At 40.4% G+C, this 14,976-nt stretch overlaps 1 protein-coding gene across 1 annotated transcript in view; it reads right to left on the bottom strand.

The window, feature by feature from the left end:
* Positions 1-14,285, bottom strand: part of LOC133995580 (ephrin type-A receptor 5) — a 62,906-nt gene extending 48,621 nt beyond the window's left edge. Inside the window, exons 1-2 of the mRNA XM_062435041.1 lie at positions 14,186-14,285; positions 8,178-8,242 (exon numbers count right to left, since the gene is read on the bottom strand). Of these exons, the coding sequence (XP_062291025.1) occupies positions 8,178-8,242; positions 14,186-14,285 (165 nt within the window). The remainder of the gene's footprint in view (positions 1-8,177; positions 8,243-14,185) is intronic.
* Positions 14,286-14,976: the final 691 nt, after the last annotated feature.

Below are 14,976 nucleotides of genomic sequence, written 5' to 3' on the forward strand. Positions count from 1 at the left end.
TGTCAGCAGTTCAGCGGTTGAAAAGACAGCAACATATGTAGCCCAGCCCTGAGGTTACCTGACCACAGTTCCACCCCCCACCCCACACCCCACCCCACACACACACACACACACACTTCCTGACTTTTAGCCTCCCCAAGCATGATGTCCTAACACTGCTTATGATAATCCTCATTCCTTCCACCTCATTTCCTCCTACCGCAACGGACAGAAAGAGAGTGCTATAGAAAAGAGATAGTGCTATAGGGTATATTATGCATTTACCATGAATGAGGGGAGGAGTTCTTGTCAGCAAAAAAGGAATTAACGTGGACTTATAGGTGTGTTCATCTGTATAGCCATACCTCTTATCACACCTCTCTGTGTCTGCATCTGTGACTATATGTGTGTGTGTGTCAGACAGCAGCATTAATTCCCTCTGCAGGTCTCCTGGGACGTGGCTATTATCTGCATCACTAGCACTCTCCCATGGCTAATACAGGCGCTTCATCATGTCACCGTAATATGGCCAGAGGGACCACACTATGATCTGGTGTTATAGCTTAATAGCCCGTATTAATCAATCCTTGCTGTAGCCGTTGTATACAACCTTCTGTCTTTGTCTTTTCTGTCTCTCCTCTCCCTCTCGTGTTCCCCATCTGTCTTTTTCTTCCTGATTGTTTTTCATTCTTCCCTGTTTTAATCTGTTTCTTTTGTTTTCTGGTTATCATTCAGTTTCTGAATCCCTTTGTGAATAAATGCAGGCATTGTCATATGTTATAAGAAAGTACACTTGCTGTTAAATGCACATGGCTCTATGCTGATATGCTAACAATGTGTTTGTGTGTGTGCATGTTTCTACTCTTGTACTTCTATTTTCATGGGGACCAATTTGTTTTTTAGGCCTTGAGAGTGGGGGTGAATATCGTAAAACGAGGAAAACTCTGACTGTTGTCACATAATCAAAGGGCAGCCTGAGGGCTAAGACTTGGTTTAAAACTTAGGGTCAGGCTTATGTTAAGGTTAGGGCTAAATGCATTATGTTAACGAGGGTCCTCAGAAGTATAGATGCAAAAACGTATCTGCGTCTTCCTGCGTGTGACTGTGTCCCTATCTCTCCCAGACTCAGGCCCAGTTGGTCCCAGTGCAGACATTAAGCCTCTTACTGGTTAGATCACACAGATCCACCAGCCTGCTCTGAGCTTCACACAGCTTAACACACACACACACACACACACACACACACACACACACACACACACACACACACACACACACACACACACACACACACACACACACACACACACACACACACACACACACACACACACACACACACTTCTTGGTAACCCAGCAGGGAGCTGAACAGATGACCTTCTATAGTTTTTGCTGCTACCAAATGGTTTCAGTATCTGTGTATAAAGTGTGCCATTGTTGCCACTGGAAGTTCTCCAACACTGCAGCTCTATTATATTAATAACGTTTGATTACTAATGTAAATGGGGCATGACACTTGCATAAGCTAACTCTTTCAACTGAGTCAGCACAGAAAGGCACACCACCACTGAAGTCACCACTAAAGAAACTTTCCTTTTTCCTTTTAAAACTACCAACCTCAAGGATAAAATAGAGGGCTATTATTTATGGATAAATATAGAGGTTTGTTTTGATAGAAAAGGCAAGAAGGAGGAATTGTGATAAGGCTTATTTGTTTAAGTTTACTTTTTATTACACCCACTATAGTGCAGTTTGCAGTGAACACCAAGCACAGTTTTCCAGGAAGTAGCTTTTGAGTAGCCTCTTTCTAATAATCTGTAACGACTGTTATACATGGTATTAGGTGGGTTGGGAATTGAAAGGTCAAACACAATGCTAAGTGCAAAGAGCAACATACTAACACTGCAGGGTCAGGACCACCCGTGCTGATAATGTGAAGCATTGCAGAAACTAAAGCATGCATTACTATAAATAATTAACTGCCATATAACTGTAGATAATATACCTTTTAAAGCCTAATTACTGCTTGTACATTCATTTAATGGCATCTATTTTTGGCTATTAGCTTCTAAATCATTCCGTACAGCAACCCTCACCCTTCACTCGTTTAAAAACGTGACATTATGATCTTCACTGCGCCTACATCACCTTCCATGCAATTCACACAACCTCTTCTAACAGGGCCAGTTCACCCAAAGTCCAATTAACAGATCTTTTTTTACTCCTACCCCTTGTGGTATCTAGCCATGCAGATTTACTCATTTTTTTGGGATATCTTTCTGTAATATTTCTGCTATTTCTTTTCAAAAAAGTGACTCCTTACAACTTCTCACTGAAAAAATGATTGGCAGAAGATTCCGAGACAGATATTTAAAAATCCAGGCACATAAATTGAAAACTATCTGCACAGCCGTATATCACTAATGATAAGTAAGAGTAACAGTTTATTTTTTGTGTGATTTAACTCTAATGATGCTCAGGTGTGAACAAGCAAAAAGTCAACAAACTGAGAGTATTTGGTTACATTTAAATAATCAGAGGTTCTTAATTTCAGTCCTTTCAGACCCTCTCGTGCAGCCCGGACCTCGCTTTCACCTCTGCATCATCTCTGCTCCACTTCCTGCCCTTTTTCACTTTGCTCTGTAGACTGAGCTTGTCCCTATAGGCATCCTTTTAGCTCCTCATTAGTGTGTGTGTGTTTGTTTTGTTCCCCATTATGTGTGTGGGTGTGTGCGTGTGCGTGTGTGCCTGTGTTGGCGCGTGTCACATCCGTCAGCAGACCCCCTGTAGCTGCGCTGAGTGCCCTCCTGGCTCTAAGTCTATAAAGCTGTCTCCAACTTATTATTACCACCCATTACCGCTGACCGTCATGACACTGTAATAGAACTGTCCTTCTCACTCCAAACCCATACAAGAACCCCCCCACTGCCGTCGCCTCCTTTCCCTATTTCTGCATCCATCTCGTTCCCTCTCTCCCATCCCCCCCTTTCTCGTTCCTCATCCCTCTTCCTTTTCATTTCATCCATGTCTATCATCATTTTCCCTCCATGTGTCCTCTATTGTTCCTTTAATTATCCAATATTAAGTCTAACCCAGAAACGCTGTTCAACCCCTTCCCTCCTTCTCTATGTGACACTTTCTTCCTTTCTCCCCCCAGTCCACTTCTGATTCTTGTTCCCGATTTCTGCTGCTCTCCCTTTTCATTCTAAAAACGTCCCCCTCCCTCTCCCGTCACTAATCCCTGCCGTCCTCTCATCTCTCTGCTCTCTTCTGCCCCTTTTACCCCACCATATCTTCTCTCCTTCATGCTACTGTAATGTGCTATGGTGTAAAAAAAAGAAAAAAAAGAAGAGGATTCGCTAAACACCATATGATCTGCAGCACAAAAAAATCTCTTAGCAAACAGTACTTGAGCTGTTCATACAGCCACTCCACAGCCACCTCAACTGGGACAGACAGTTTAAGACCCCGCCACACTGAGCCAACTGCAATCTGTCACTGGGCCATCGCTGAGTGTCTGTGCCCGACCATTTCCCACAGTTTTTGTTGTGTGTTCAGCACCTTTGACTGGTGTGCCCTTATCTGTGCCTGTTTGGTCAGTTGGGATTGCTTAATCTGCAAAGGCGGTTGATGGATGAGAACTCAAATGAATCAGTGATTACACCAATTTAGCGCGGTTTTATGTTTTATTGTTATACATTGCAGGGCTAAATGATGAGTTGACAGCCTCACATTCATTTCAGACAGGTTAGCTAGCAGGTAGCTCGTTAGTTGTCAAGTGTGAATGACAGAAAGCTGGTTGTTGGAATTAAGTATGTGATATTGCTATTAAAGCTCATCATCTGAAATGCTCTGAATCAGGATCTCTGGGATCCCAGAGCTGTCAAGCAGCATGTCTTGTCAGTCTGTGGAAGCTAACGTTAATTGAGCCGTGGCGATAACTGCAATATTGCAATACTGCACAAATGACAAGCCAACCGCAGGGGATGGCAAGCAATCACCGCAAATGCTAAGTTGCATTAGTTGGATGTAATGAATGAATGAAAAGGAGACACTGTCGAGTCATCTGTTGAGTTTTTGATGGTTATTTAGAATGTAACCGCCACGAAACAATCAAAATATGTTTTATTTCTCTTATTCACTGTCCTTTCTACTGCTGCTTTCTCTTCATTCACTCTTTAGCTCGCCTGACTACCGCTGCACTCTCTCGCTTCTTTCACTTGCTCTCAAGAACTGTCGCACTTAAAAAAAAAAAAAAAAGGAGTCGGGAAGCTGACAACAAAGCCTAATGACAACCAAATGTCCTCTCTTCATCCTAAACTGCTCCTTAATCTAAACACGGTGTAGCCTACCTTTGGTTCTTATTGCACCTCATTGCCCTTCTGCGTTCTACATTAAACAATAAAAAAGCAGGCTAATTTATTGTTTTAAAAACGTCATCTTTGTCATTTAAGAAGCAACAATAACTTTAATAATAGACTAACAGCATATAATAAATAATCAAGCCAATTCATATAACATTAAAATCAGAATAAATGAAGTCATTTGCAGACTAGCTCAAGCACCTAAAAGTCAGGAAATGTCAACTGCATCATTAGAGGTCATCAGTTATCAGACATGATTTGTTTTATGACACAATATAACTAAACCAATATACACAGAAACAAGATACATCTATGATCATGAATCATCTTTATAACGCAGACAACAACCACACTTCTGAAATTGAAATCACAGATGCAATATTGGTGAAAAAATTGCAATTAGATATTTTCCTCATATCCTTCAGCCCTAAGGCAAAACGGGAAAAAAAGGGGCAGTTTGTATTTGGATCATGTATCTGAGCACGTAAACTGATTCACAGAGCTGTGAAAATAGTGGGCTAGTTAAGTCTAATGAGTCTTTGGGGCTTTTTTTTCTCTAACTTTTTTCCTCTCGAGCAGGCACAGAATGTGGTGCACGTCAGCCGTCAGCAGTCCATCAGCTGTAAGCTTTGTGTTTTTCTTCAGTTGAAAGTTTGATCTGAAGAAGTGAAATGACGTAAGGTTACACAAAGGTTTTCATCAGTCGGCCTTTGTCGGCATTCGAGTTCTTTGAGATCGTGAGTTGACTTGCCGGGGCCTTCACAGGTCTTGGTGGACATTGCCTACCAATGTTCAGATAAGGACAGAGTAAAAATGGATTTCTAGATTGAACTGATGTGAGGTACAGGTAGATTTGACAATAAAATATTCCATAATGTGAGATCTATCCCTTTTATGCAACCTTCCCAGCTGACTTTTCTTGCTTTATTCTTGTCCCATGTTGATGCTGGAAGATGCAGTTGATAAAAGCATCCTCTTTCTCATCATCTCCATTTCTTTCGTAATCCTCTCACTTACACTCATGACATTTCTAAATGCTAAACTGCCGTCTAACTGTAGCTCAAAGCTCCAAGTAACTAAGCTGAACTTTGTCAAATCAAATCAGTTTTATTTATACAGCATCAACTCACAACAGAAGTTATCTCAGGGCACTTTTCACATAGAGCAGGTCAAGACTGAACTCTTAACTTGGTGGTTGTTTTTTTGTCCTAATGATCCTACTTTCTGTATCAGTAAGACACCTTATGAATAATAACATTCCATCTCCTCTCAAGAGCGCTAATTAATGGCATTAATATCAGTCTATTCTCTTTCCGTCTCCATCGTCAACCCTCATCAACCTCATCCGCTCGCAGCTGTCACACATCCTCAACGAGACACGAGCGGAGGCAAAACAAAAGTAATTCCGCCCTTCAGATACTTTAAATGGCACAAACTCTCTTCTTCACTCATCCCTTTTTCCAATTTATCCCTCCGAGTGTCCATATGCCCTCTTTCTCCCTGACGTTGGCGGTGATTTTCACTCTTCTGCTTCAGAACAGGACGAGACAGAGCGCTTGTTTTCTCGAGGTCACAGGAAGCATGTCTGCTTTTTTCCTACTTCTCTATCACGCTTTTTGTCCATCTCTGTCTTTCACTGTCTGACTGTCTGAAGGTCTCCATCTTTCCCCAATTCTATCCACACCTGTCTAGCACCACATCTATCTTCACCTAGCCAGATTAACCTGCCAGGGGAGCCTCAAGGCAAAGATGTTCTGTGGCCCCCCTGGCTAGATGATGAAGAGGAGCAAGACAGACTTCAAGACAAAAATATCACTTCTTAAAGTCTTTATAATTTCAGTTTATGTTGTGCATGTAACAAGACAGCTGTATAAAGAAGAGAAGAAGTTTAAGCCATTTATCATGGACAAGGAGAAAAATGTTTTCAGTGACAACTTAAGCTCTTAGACCAAAATATCAATGTTTAACAATCCTCAGTCTTTAACTTCAAGCTACTGCAGTATGTGTGCCAATAAGAGTGTTACATTTATTTAGTGTCATGCTGTTCATTCAAATGTGTCCAAACATTTCAAGGTCATCCATCAAATAAAAAAAGCCTTTTTGAAGCCCTTATTTTACTCAATCTCCCTTTTTCTTTTTTGGCTTAATTTTGCTTTCATGAAGTTTCAAAGCACATTGGAAGCTTTGGAAGAAAAATACAGAAATGGGGCAGAGAGAAGATAATGAGATAAACGGATGACAAGAAGGAGGAGAGAGAAAAGAGGCATAAGGAGACAAACAAGGAAAGATGGGGATGAGGAAAGATGGGTGGAATGAGGGCCGTGCCAGAAAAGGAGTTGCGAACGAAAGGAGAGGCGATGATGGGGATGGAGGGGGTGGAGGAGAAGAAAACGAGGGATGAAGCAAACCATCTGGGCTATGAGGCCAAAAAAAAAAAACTTCTGTGCCTCCTCAACATCTTATTTAGTCATAGAGGACTGCTGTTGCCAAGTGTGAACATGTGTGTGCGTGTGTGTGTGTGTGTGTGTGTGTGTGTGTGTGTGTGTGTGTGTGTGTGTGTGTGTGTGTGTGTGTGTGTGTGTGTGTGTCGGTGTGTGTGTGTGTGTGTGTGTGTTTGCACGTGCATAGAGTATGCAGCAGATTAGGCTCCACTCTAAAAATAGTGAACACGATACGAACTGTAATGACCAACAGCGACTGTGTCTGTTATCTAATAAATGCCCAACAGGCAATAGATTTTATTTATTTTCAGTCTTAGGCAAGTTTCAAGTTAAATAGAAAAATAAATGAATCACTTTAAATCATAACCAAATAAAAACACAACAGCTAATAAAAGAGGAAGTCATTTTGAGATCCTAACATCATCACGTCTTTCATTTTCTTTCCCTCCATCTAACCTGAATGCACTTTTCTATGCAGCTGCATTGTAGAAAGCGCACACCATAATCACATCTTCATTAATATGATTATGGTTATGGCTGCTTTTGTCAGCACTATCTCCCCCATCTACATGCAGTCACAGAGTGGGCCGTGATTTGAATACCCGGTGCTGAGAAAACGCCACGGTCAGCACTGTTGGTCCGACGTGTACAGCTGCATATTGCAAAACAGGAGTTGTGACTGTATGAGAGATTTTCCATGCGGATCAAATGGATCCATAAATGAATTCCTGTTTAAACCTACCACAGCACTATCAATCCCCCTGAGGTTGGGGGATTAAAATGTTTCTCTGGAGAGGTAGCAGGTTTACTTGTGAACTCCTGTCTCACTTGTAGTGGGGAAACTTTAGAATACATTTTAAACACCATTTCTTTTTCATGAAAATGCAATATATAATAACATGAAATAACTATTTTACAACTCTTGTAAGCCACTCTCTAATTAGCCACCACCCTGGGAATACTTGGAAATGGAAATTCAATTCCTGGTTTGAGAATAATGTATTCCATGGTGACTTACAATATCTTATTCATGAATTCAATTTACTCCGATAATGAAGCTAGAGTTCTTGGAAATTAAATGACCTTTAACCTTACCTTACCGGTTCCTGTACTTCATTGTAAAATAATAAAGTTTCAAGTGTCATTCATCACATCGAGAGAGTGAGTTCACTAACTAAACCCAGTTTCTATATTTAATAAACTTTTGAAACCCAGCAAGGAGAAGGAAACTTAAGCTTCATTACATCACATCACATGTACCTCTACTGAACAGAAAAAAACTATCTTCCTTCAAGATTAAGGAAAATAAATGAATAAATAATGCATCGGAGCATTTAGGCATCACTACAACAGCTAAAAAACTGAAATCTATCTCAGTAATGATCATACTCACCCCATTCTTAGGGTAGGCCACCCATCCCAGGTCTCCCATCACAGAGCGAGAATCCAGCAGGTTCACTGTTAAAGATGAAAATCACAATTTATAGATGGTGTAAGGAAGTTTAAGGAAATACATCAATTAGGAACATACTTTAGTGGCGGATAAAAACATACCTTTTTTCAATTAAAAAAAACAAAACAAAACCAAGAAGATAACTAAGGAATTGCATTCTGAAACCCAGCTTCCAACACACACAATGAAAGAGTGATCTCCATCTGGACTCATAACCTGATCTCAATCTTTGAGATTTAGAAAACAGCATCTCGTGTGTAGAGATCCTTTCCCCAGACCAAATCTTAGGACAGTATCCGGGTTTTTATTGGTAGAGATCTGTCAGAGAGAATCTCCAGTTTAAAATGAATTGTTCCCAGATATAAGTTGTTGTTTCCTTTCTGAACTTCTCTAATAGGCAGACAGAATCAAATCACTTTCCATGTGAATACCCCACAGTGGTGTTAAACGAAGAAGTGTAAGTATTTGAAAGGAGTTTTAGCACATAGCAGTTTTAACGCCAAAAGTCACAGCATGAGTCATGAGTTGACATGGCCTGGAGTGTGTTGTGGTAACAACAGTAGCTATTATTCATTCACAGTCTTTGTGGAACTGCAAATCTGTGCATCTTGTTTACAGAAAACTGCTGCCGAACTGATTCGAGCAATTCAGTGCCTCTAAGAGAGTTCTCAACTGAAACTGATCTAATAAAATCCTCCCCTCACAGCCTCTCACTTGAAAGCTGTCAAGTGCAATTACCTGACCACTCCTCAAAACATGTCCCAATCTCCTCTCACAGCGCTGGTGACAGAGTAGTCTTGTAAGTTCTGCTCGTATCAGTGTGCCCAACTGCTTCTTCTACAACAAAGTGCAAATGTTCAAAGGTGCATCTCACACAGTCATCTGTGAGCTAACAGAGGAGTCTTTGGTACACTTGGATATGCTTTATGAAAGTGAAAGAGTATGGTTTGCAAGAAAGGTGTTGATGTGGCACAGAGGAGTCCCACACTATCAACATTTGAAAGTGTAAGTTCAAAACACACAAAATCTGTCAACCTTTGGCACAACAGCTGGTGGCCTGCTTATTATCATGCTGACTGTGACCAGGAAACAAGGCATGGTATGGCTTAGTTACTTACTGATGAATCTTATGCATGTCATATAAAACACTACATGAATCACAACAATAAATATATGGTGACACAACATGCCATAAAGACAACTCGGTCTTTGTCAGGCCAGAGTTCACTTTTCTTTATCTCACCTATGATAACGTTTGGCTCTTCTGCACCTGCTACGTGTGTATTCTAAACAATAAAAAGAGAAAGTCCAGTTGGATGATCCATTGTCATGCTACCAAAGCTTTTAGTCTCCACATAGGGAGCAGATTAGGAGCTAGACATTGAAGCATACCACTGGTGTATTTGTCACATGCCAGCTGGAATATTTTACGGACCGGCCTCAGGTGTTCCATTTGTTAAATGATGGTTTTAGTGTTTTTGTACCTTTGTTGCTTATTCCTTCAGTGTGAAGCTTGCATCTAATGGTGATGGAGCACCCAGCATATTTTCATCCAACAAGGAGAAAAATATTAAGAGTGCTCCAATAATAATTCAAGGCAATCAATATTCCCGAACCAGGTGCTAGAGAATGACTGCTCCACGAGAAACATACATTTGAACGATTACTGCTTCATTAAACCTATTTTGGGTTGCAAAATCATCCACAGTGAACCCACTTGGCACATGTGATCCAGTCTAACTTTGATGAGCAGATTCCTACTAAATATCATGAACTCTTGTCCAAGGTTTTTAGCCACTGTCCAATTTTAACTGTACAAAACAGTGCAACTGCTTTGTAGTTAATGGGTATCTACCTAACTTGGCCCACTGGGCTGACACATCTTGGGATAAAAATATGTAACCATACTCACAAAAAGGGGAGCAAAACACTTCAAAATATGGTTTGCACATCATTTTTTCCCATAAGTTTAATGTGTTTATTTACTCATAAAATAATCATGGATGGCAACACATTTTTTATATCAGGCATGTTCTTGATCCACAGGAACTGACAAATTAAAACTGTGTGTGAGTGATTGTTCAGTACAGAGGAGGCTGTACTCCACATTATTACAGTTCATATTTTCCCTCTCTCCTCCCTTTGGGTTTAATGAGGCAATGGTTCTCAATCTTTTTAGTGTCAAGTACCCCCAAATTAAGGTCACAGACCTGTATTTGATAAGATGTAGTCTCAAGGATCCCCATCTGATAAGATTTAGTTATTCTATAACTGTCTATACTGTGGATTGGTAGATTAATGGTGAACAGTATGACTAAAATATTCTCCATTTTCCTGGGGATCCCCAGTAACCCCCCCAAGGACCCCAGCGGCTCCCCCGACACCAGGTTGAGAACTGCTGCAATAAAGCTTCAGATGAGTGGGCATCTTACTGTCTTAACCCTACAAGATTTCTGGGTATTGAAGGTACATTTCCAAAGTGTTACATCTTGATGCTGCAGAGCTATCGATTAGATACGTTTCCTATTGTAACATCAATACAAAAAAAAAAAATGCTATCAATCATCTAAATATGTAATCTCATAAACCTCTATTCATCTCTTTAACCAGCTGTACAATATTTCTAGTTATATGTGCTACCATAAACCATGTTATAAAACAGCTGATCCATATGGCAGCCCTGCCCCAATGTAAACAAAAGGACAGCCATTAAAAAAAAAAAGTCTTTCTGCAGTGTGAAGTTGAGGTAAACGGAACAAAATATGAGGCAAGAGCTAGTTCAGTAACTGAGACACACTCATGCCGCAAACCCCTCCCAACACACTACTCTAGTGTTACCGTTTCCACTGCTCTGCAGCGAATAATAAAACATGTCCTTAGGAGTCGATCAGACAACTAATTAGGCCATAAAGAAGAGATAAGTGATGTTGAACTAGATCATAAGGGATATGTTACCTCTTTCACTCTCTCTAAGGAACAAAGCACCTAACAAGCTAGAGCTCAGCTGTGACAATGATCTACAGAACTTATTAATAAAAGTCATCACCAGTGTATGCACAAAGTGGTTTCATCTTGTGACATTACTGGAAGGTTGTTGTTGCAAGTATGATGAGTAGGAGAAATTCAGCTTGGGGAATGCTGATAAAATTCTCCTTAAAAAAGTGACTGAATAGTTGATCGGAGAGGCTGCTGGCGTATGTATTTTTAGATTCACATTTTTGGCATTTTTAAAAATGCAAACTTGACCTACGTGATCCTTAATGCAATAAAAAAAACAAAGGTTAAAGTATGTCGCATCTACTTTCCTTAACACATTTCCCTTGTTGTCTGTCTGTGCCTCAGGATGTTTGATTGTGGTATTTACATGTTCGCTCTAGGCTTATGTCCTCTCCCTCTCTCTCTCTCTCTCTTTCTCTCTCCCTCTATCTCTCACGCACACAAGTACGCACTTTTTTCCATGCAATTTAATATAATTTACCCACATGCAGCAAATTTGCCATCCTCAGCTGATCAACACCATTAACAACAAAAGCAAAGTGATGGGTTTTAAACTCACTAATGTGTAGCCTCACACCCCCCAAAGACCACCCTCATTAGTCAGATATTGTTATTAATCGAGTACGGTAACAATCTCTAAAACAGATGTGAGGCATCTGGTAATGCGTCGAGATGTTCTTAGAAATTGATCAATTTAAATAAGAATGGATTTGTTTCAACAGAGGAAATTAATCAACCTGGTACTGTTTTCATCAGCGGTGGAACTCCACTGCAGGAAAACTTTCCTCATTGTTACGAAAATGTTAATATAATAAAGGAGGCATCAAGATTTTTCTCTGTTCACGTCATCAGAGCACACATTTGGCATCTAGTTGCAATAGAAATGTGTCTTAAATCTGGAAAATGGTTATCTTTTATGCTGAATGATGTAAGTGTGCTGTGTAATGTGAGGACACATGATGCTGCAGAACCTCAGCATGTAGCCTGATAGGGCGTTCCTGTCATATTAACACAAAAATTCAAAGGGCAAGTGGCCAAAGTTCCCCATGATTCATTGAAGATGTCTTCAGTGAGCTGAAAAAAACCTTTCAATTACAATACATTAGCCCTATGAGATAATAGCAGCTATTTTGATTATGTTTCACTCTCCAATTATGCATGCAATGGTATGATCTCACCATGCAAATATATGCCAAATTAATCAAAAATTAGTGTAGAATGGCAGCCTCTGGCAAATGCGTCTTGATGGGTGAATTGTTGTGTTTTTGCTAAGTAGATCATGACTTTTCCAGTCAAATATGAGAGAGGGAGAGAGAAAGAGAGAGAGAGAGAAAGCACATCTAAGAAAGTAAAACAGGTTTTTAACAACGCTGAGGGAGAAATATGAATGAGCTTTTGAACACTGCTCCCTCTCTTCATTACCAGCAGTCAAAACACAGACGTTATAATTCAGTCTGCCATTGATTCACAATATTCTCAATGAAGCTTGGCCTTAACAAGTACTTTACTGCAGGTTTATAGTCTGTGCTGGAGATAAACATCATGACTCATTGTTTTGGCTAGATTTTCAGTCCAAAACTCAAGTGATTTAGGTAAATGTTTTAGTCTTTTGTGGAACTTACAGGGTAATTTGGACCAGTATAAGAAACAAAAACATAAGCTAAATACCCAAATTCTTTGTGCAACAGTGTAATCAGGAGGACATTTACATTCTATCTTTAAAACTGGTGAACTTCAGCTGTTTTATATGTTACCGAAGGATGCCCTGCAAAGCCCTCCAGGATCCTTCAGCAGTGCCATGGCCACACAATGGGAACCACTTTTGTGAATCTAAACTTTGACCAAATAAATCTGCCATGTGAAGAATAAGCAGGTTGATGAATGTTCTCTCTTTCCCGGACAATGCCATCTAATAGCCCTAAACAATAGCATCCATCTCCAGCTATTACATCGCTGCTCAGTGTGCAGACAATAGCGTGGGAACAGTACATGACACACTGTTTCATACTTTTTTTTACTTACTTATTTCTAATCCTATAAAATATGTTTTTGAGCCAATTTACAAATATCCACATTTGACATTTAGTTGGGATGAATGGAGGTGTGCATTAGTTTAGCTGGGATGAAAATGAATTTGTTAATATTTGAATCATATTGCACACATAAGGGAATAACTGAGCCACATTATGAGTGGTACTAAATGTATCTGTTAATATCTTGAAATATATCTAATGTAAATTACTTCAAGGGACTACTATATGAGCTCATCTGCCGGCGTTGCCAGGCATGTTAACAGGATCAAGAGTTTAAAAAGGGTTTGATCTGCATTGTTTAAAGACAGAATACCTGACTAGACTAAGTCTTAAAATATATTAAATGAAATTAAGAGAAATATCGATCTAATGTCAAATTTCGTAAGTGGAAAGGCTAAAACTCACTCTTCCACAAAGAAAACTGAAAGAAATGTGAATTCCTATCGTGTTCCCCCCCCTCTATTTCCAATATTATATTACAGTGTGTTAAGGCCATTGTCAACTCAACAGTAATAATGAGTCACTCAAAAGCTCCACAGGAAAATGTTTAAGATTAATTCAGTGGTTTCGCAGCGCACTGTGCGTCTCTCGGCGCAGCCAAGTCCTCAAACGACTGGTTATATGGAGAGAGTCGTGTTCTGTTCAAAGGTCCTTTTTTACCGTTTCGGGGCACATTGTCATTGGGTGTACACACAGACTTAAGATACAGTGTCCATAAACATTAACTGTTCAAATGCCTATTATAGAAGACCTCAAGTTCTGTCAATCAGCGTCAGAAGCGCCCGCGGGGGACCGATGGTCTGGTGCACCGAGGTACGGACCTTTAACCGGTCACACTTGTCAGTACCAAGTAAAGCCCATTTATGTAACAGCGGTTTCATTAATCTAAAAGTAACCTACAATATGTACATGTTTTACCTTCATTTGCGGGGATGCACCACGCTCCGAGCAACGCCAGACTCCAAACCCACGTCCATGCCACCAGCCGAATGCCACAACTCCACCAGCGTGATTGCATGGCGCATCCAAAAACACACAACCGCTTAAAGGGGGGTATTTGTCCTAAACAACAGCAGTTTCGGTCAGCATAAAGCGGGATACCGTATTGAAACCATCTGTATCGTTACGTGTCCGCTCAGAGAGATGAGAGCTCATGTTATGTGGAGGGTAGAGGAAGGTACTGAGGAGCTGTGTGCGCTCTGGGTTTGGGGAGGCGGGCAGCGCGCCGGGGGGCGGAGTGAAGCGTAAAGTCTCTCCAATCACAGACCCTCCACAGGTGAACCCCACTGTTGGACTCCTTTCTCCAAAATGATAATAAAGTACTCCTGAGTCGTTAGAGCTCTCAAATGTATCTCAAATGCCTTTATGGTGCCAATAAACTACTCTCTCTCCCGGCACTACATTTCTGAATATTTGAGACAACATAAGTGGGTGCGTGGGGCTTGTTACTGATGAAGCTTTACCATATGCTCAGCCATTTAAAAAGCACTGCAATTGCTTTTTATGCTGCGTTCTGTTCCACAGTCCCAAAATGAATTGGAGAATGGAGATGTGTCAATCTAAAATCATTCATAAAATAAATGTATATTTTAAATACAATTATATACTGTCATAATAGTGATATTTTGAAATTAATAACTAGATTATCAGTGAGATTATGTAAAAGAAATGAGCTGAGCAGGTGAACTTGTTGTGTGTTCACTATTGGG

The sequence above is a fragment of the Scomber scombrus genome, chromosome 15, assembly GCF_963691925.1.
Source record: "Scomber scombrus chromosome 15, fScoSco1.1, whole genome shotgun sequence".
NCBI lineage: Eukaryota > Metazoa > Chordata > Actinopteri > Scombriformes > Scombridae > Scomber > Scomber scombrus.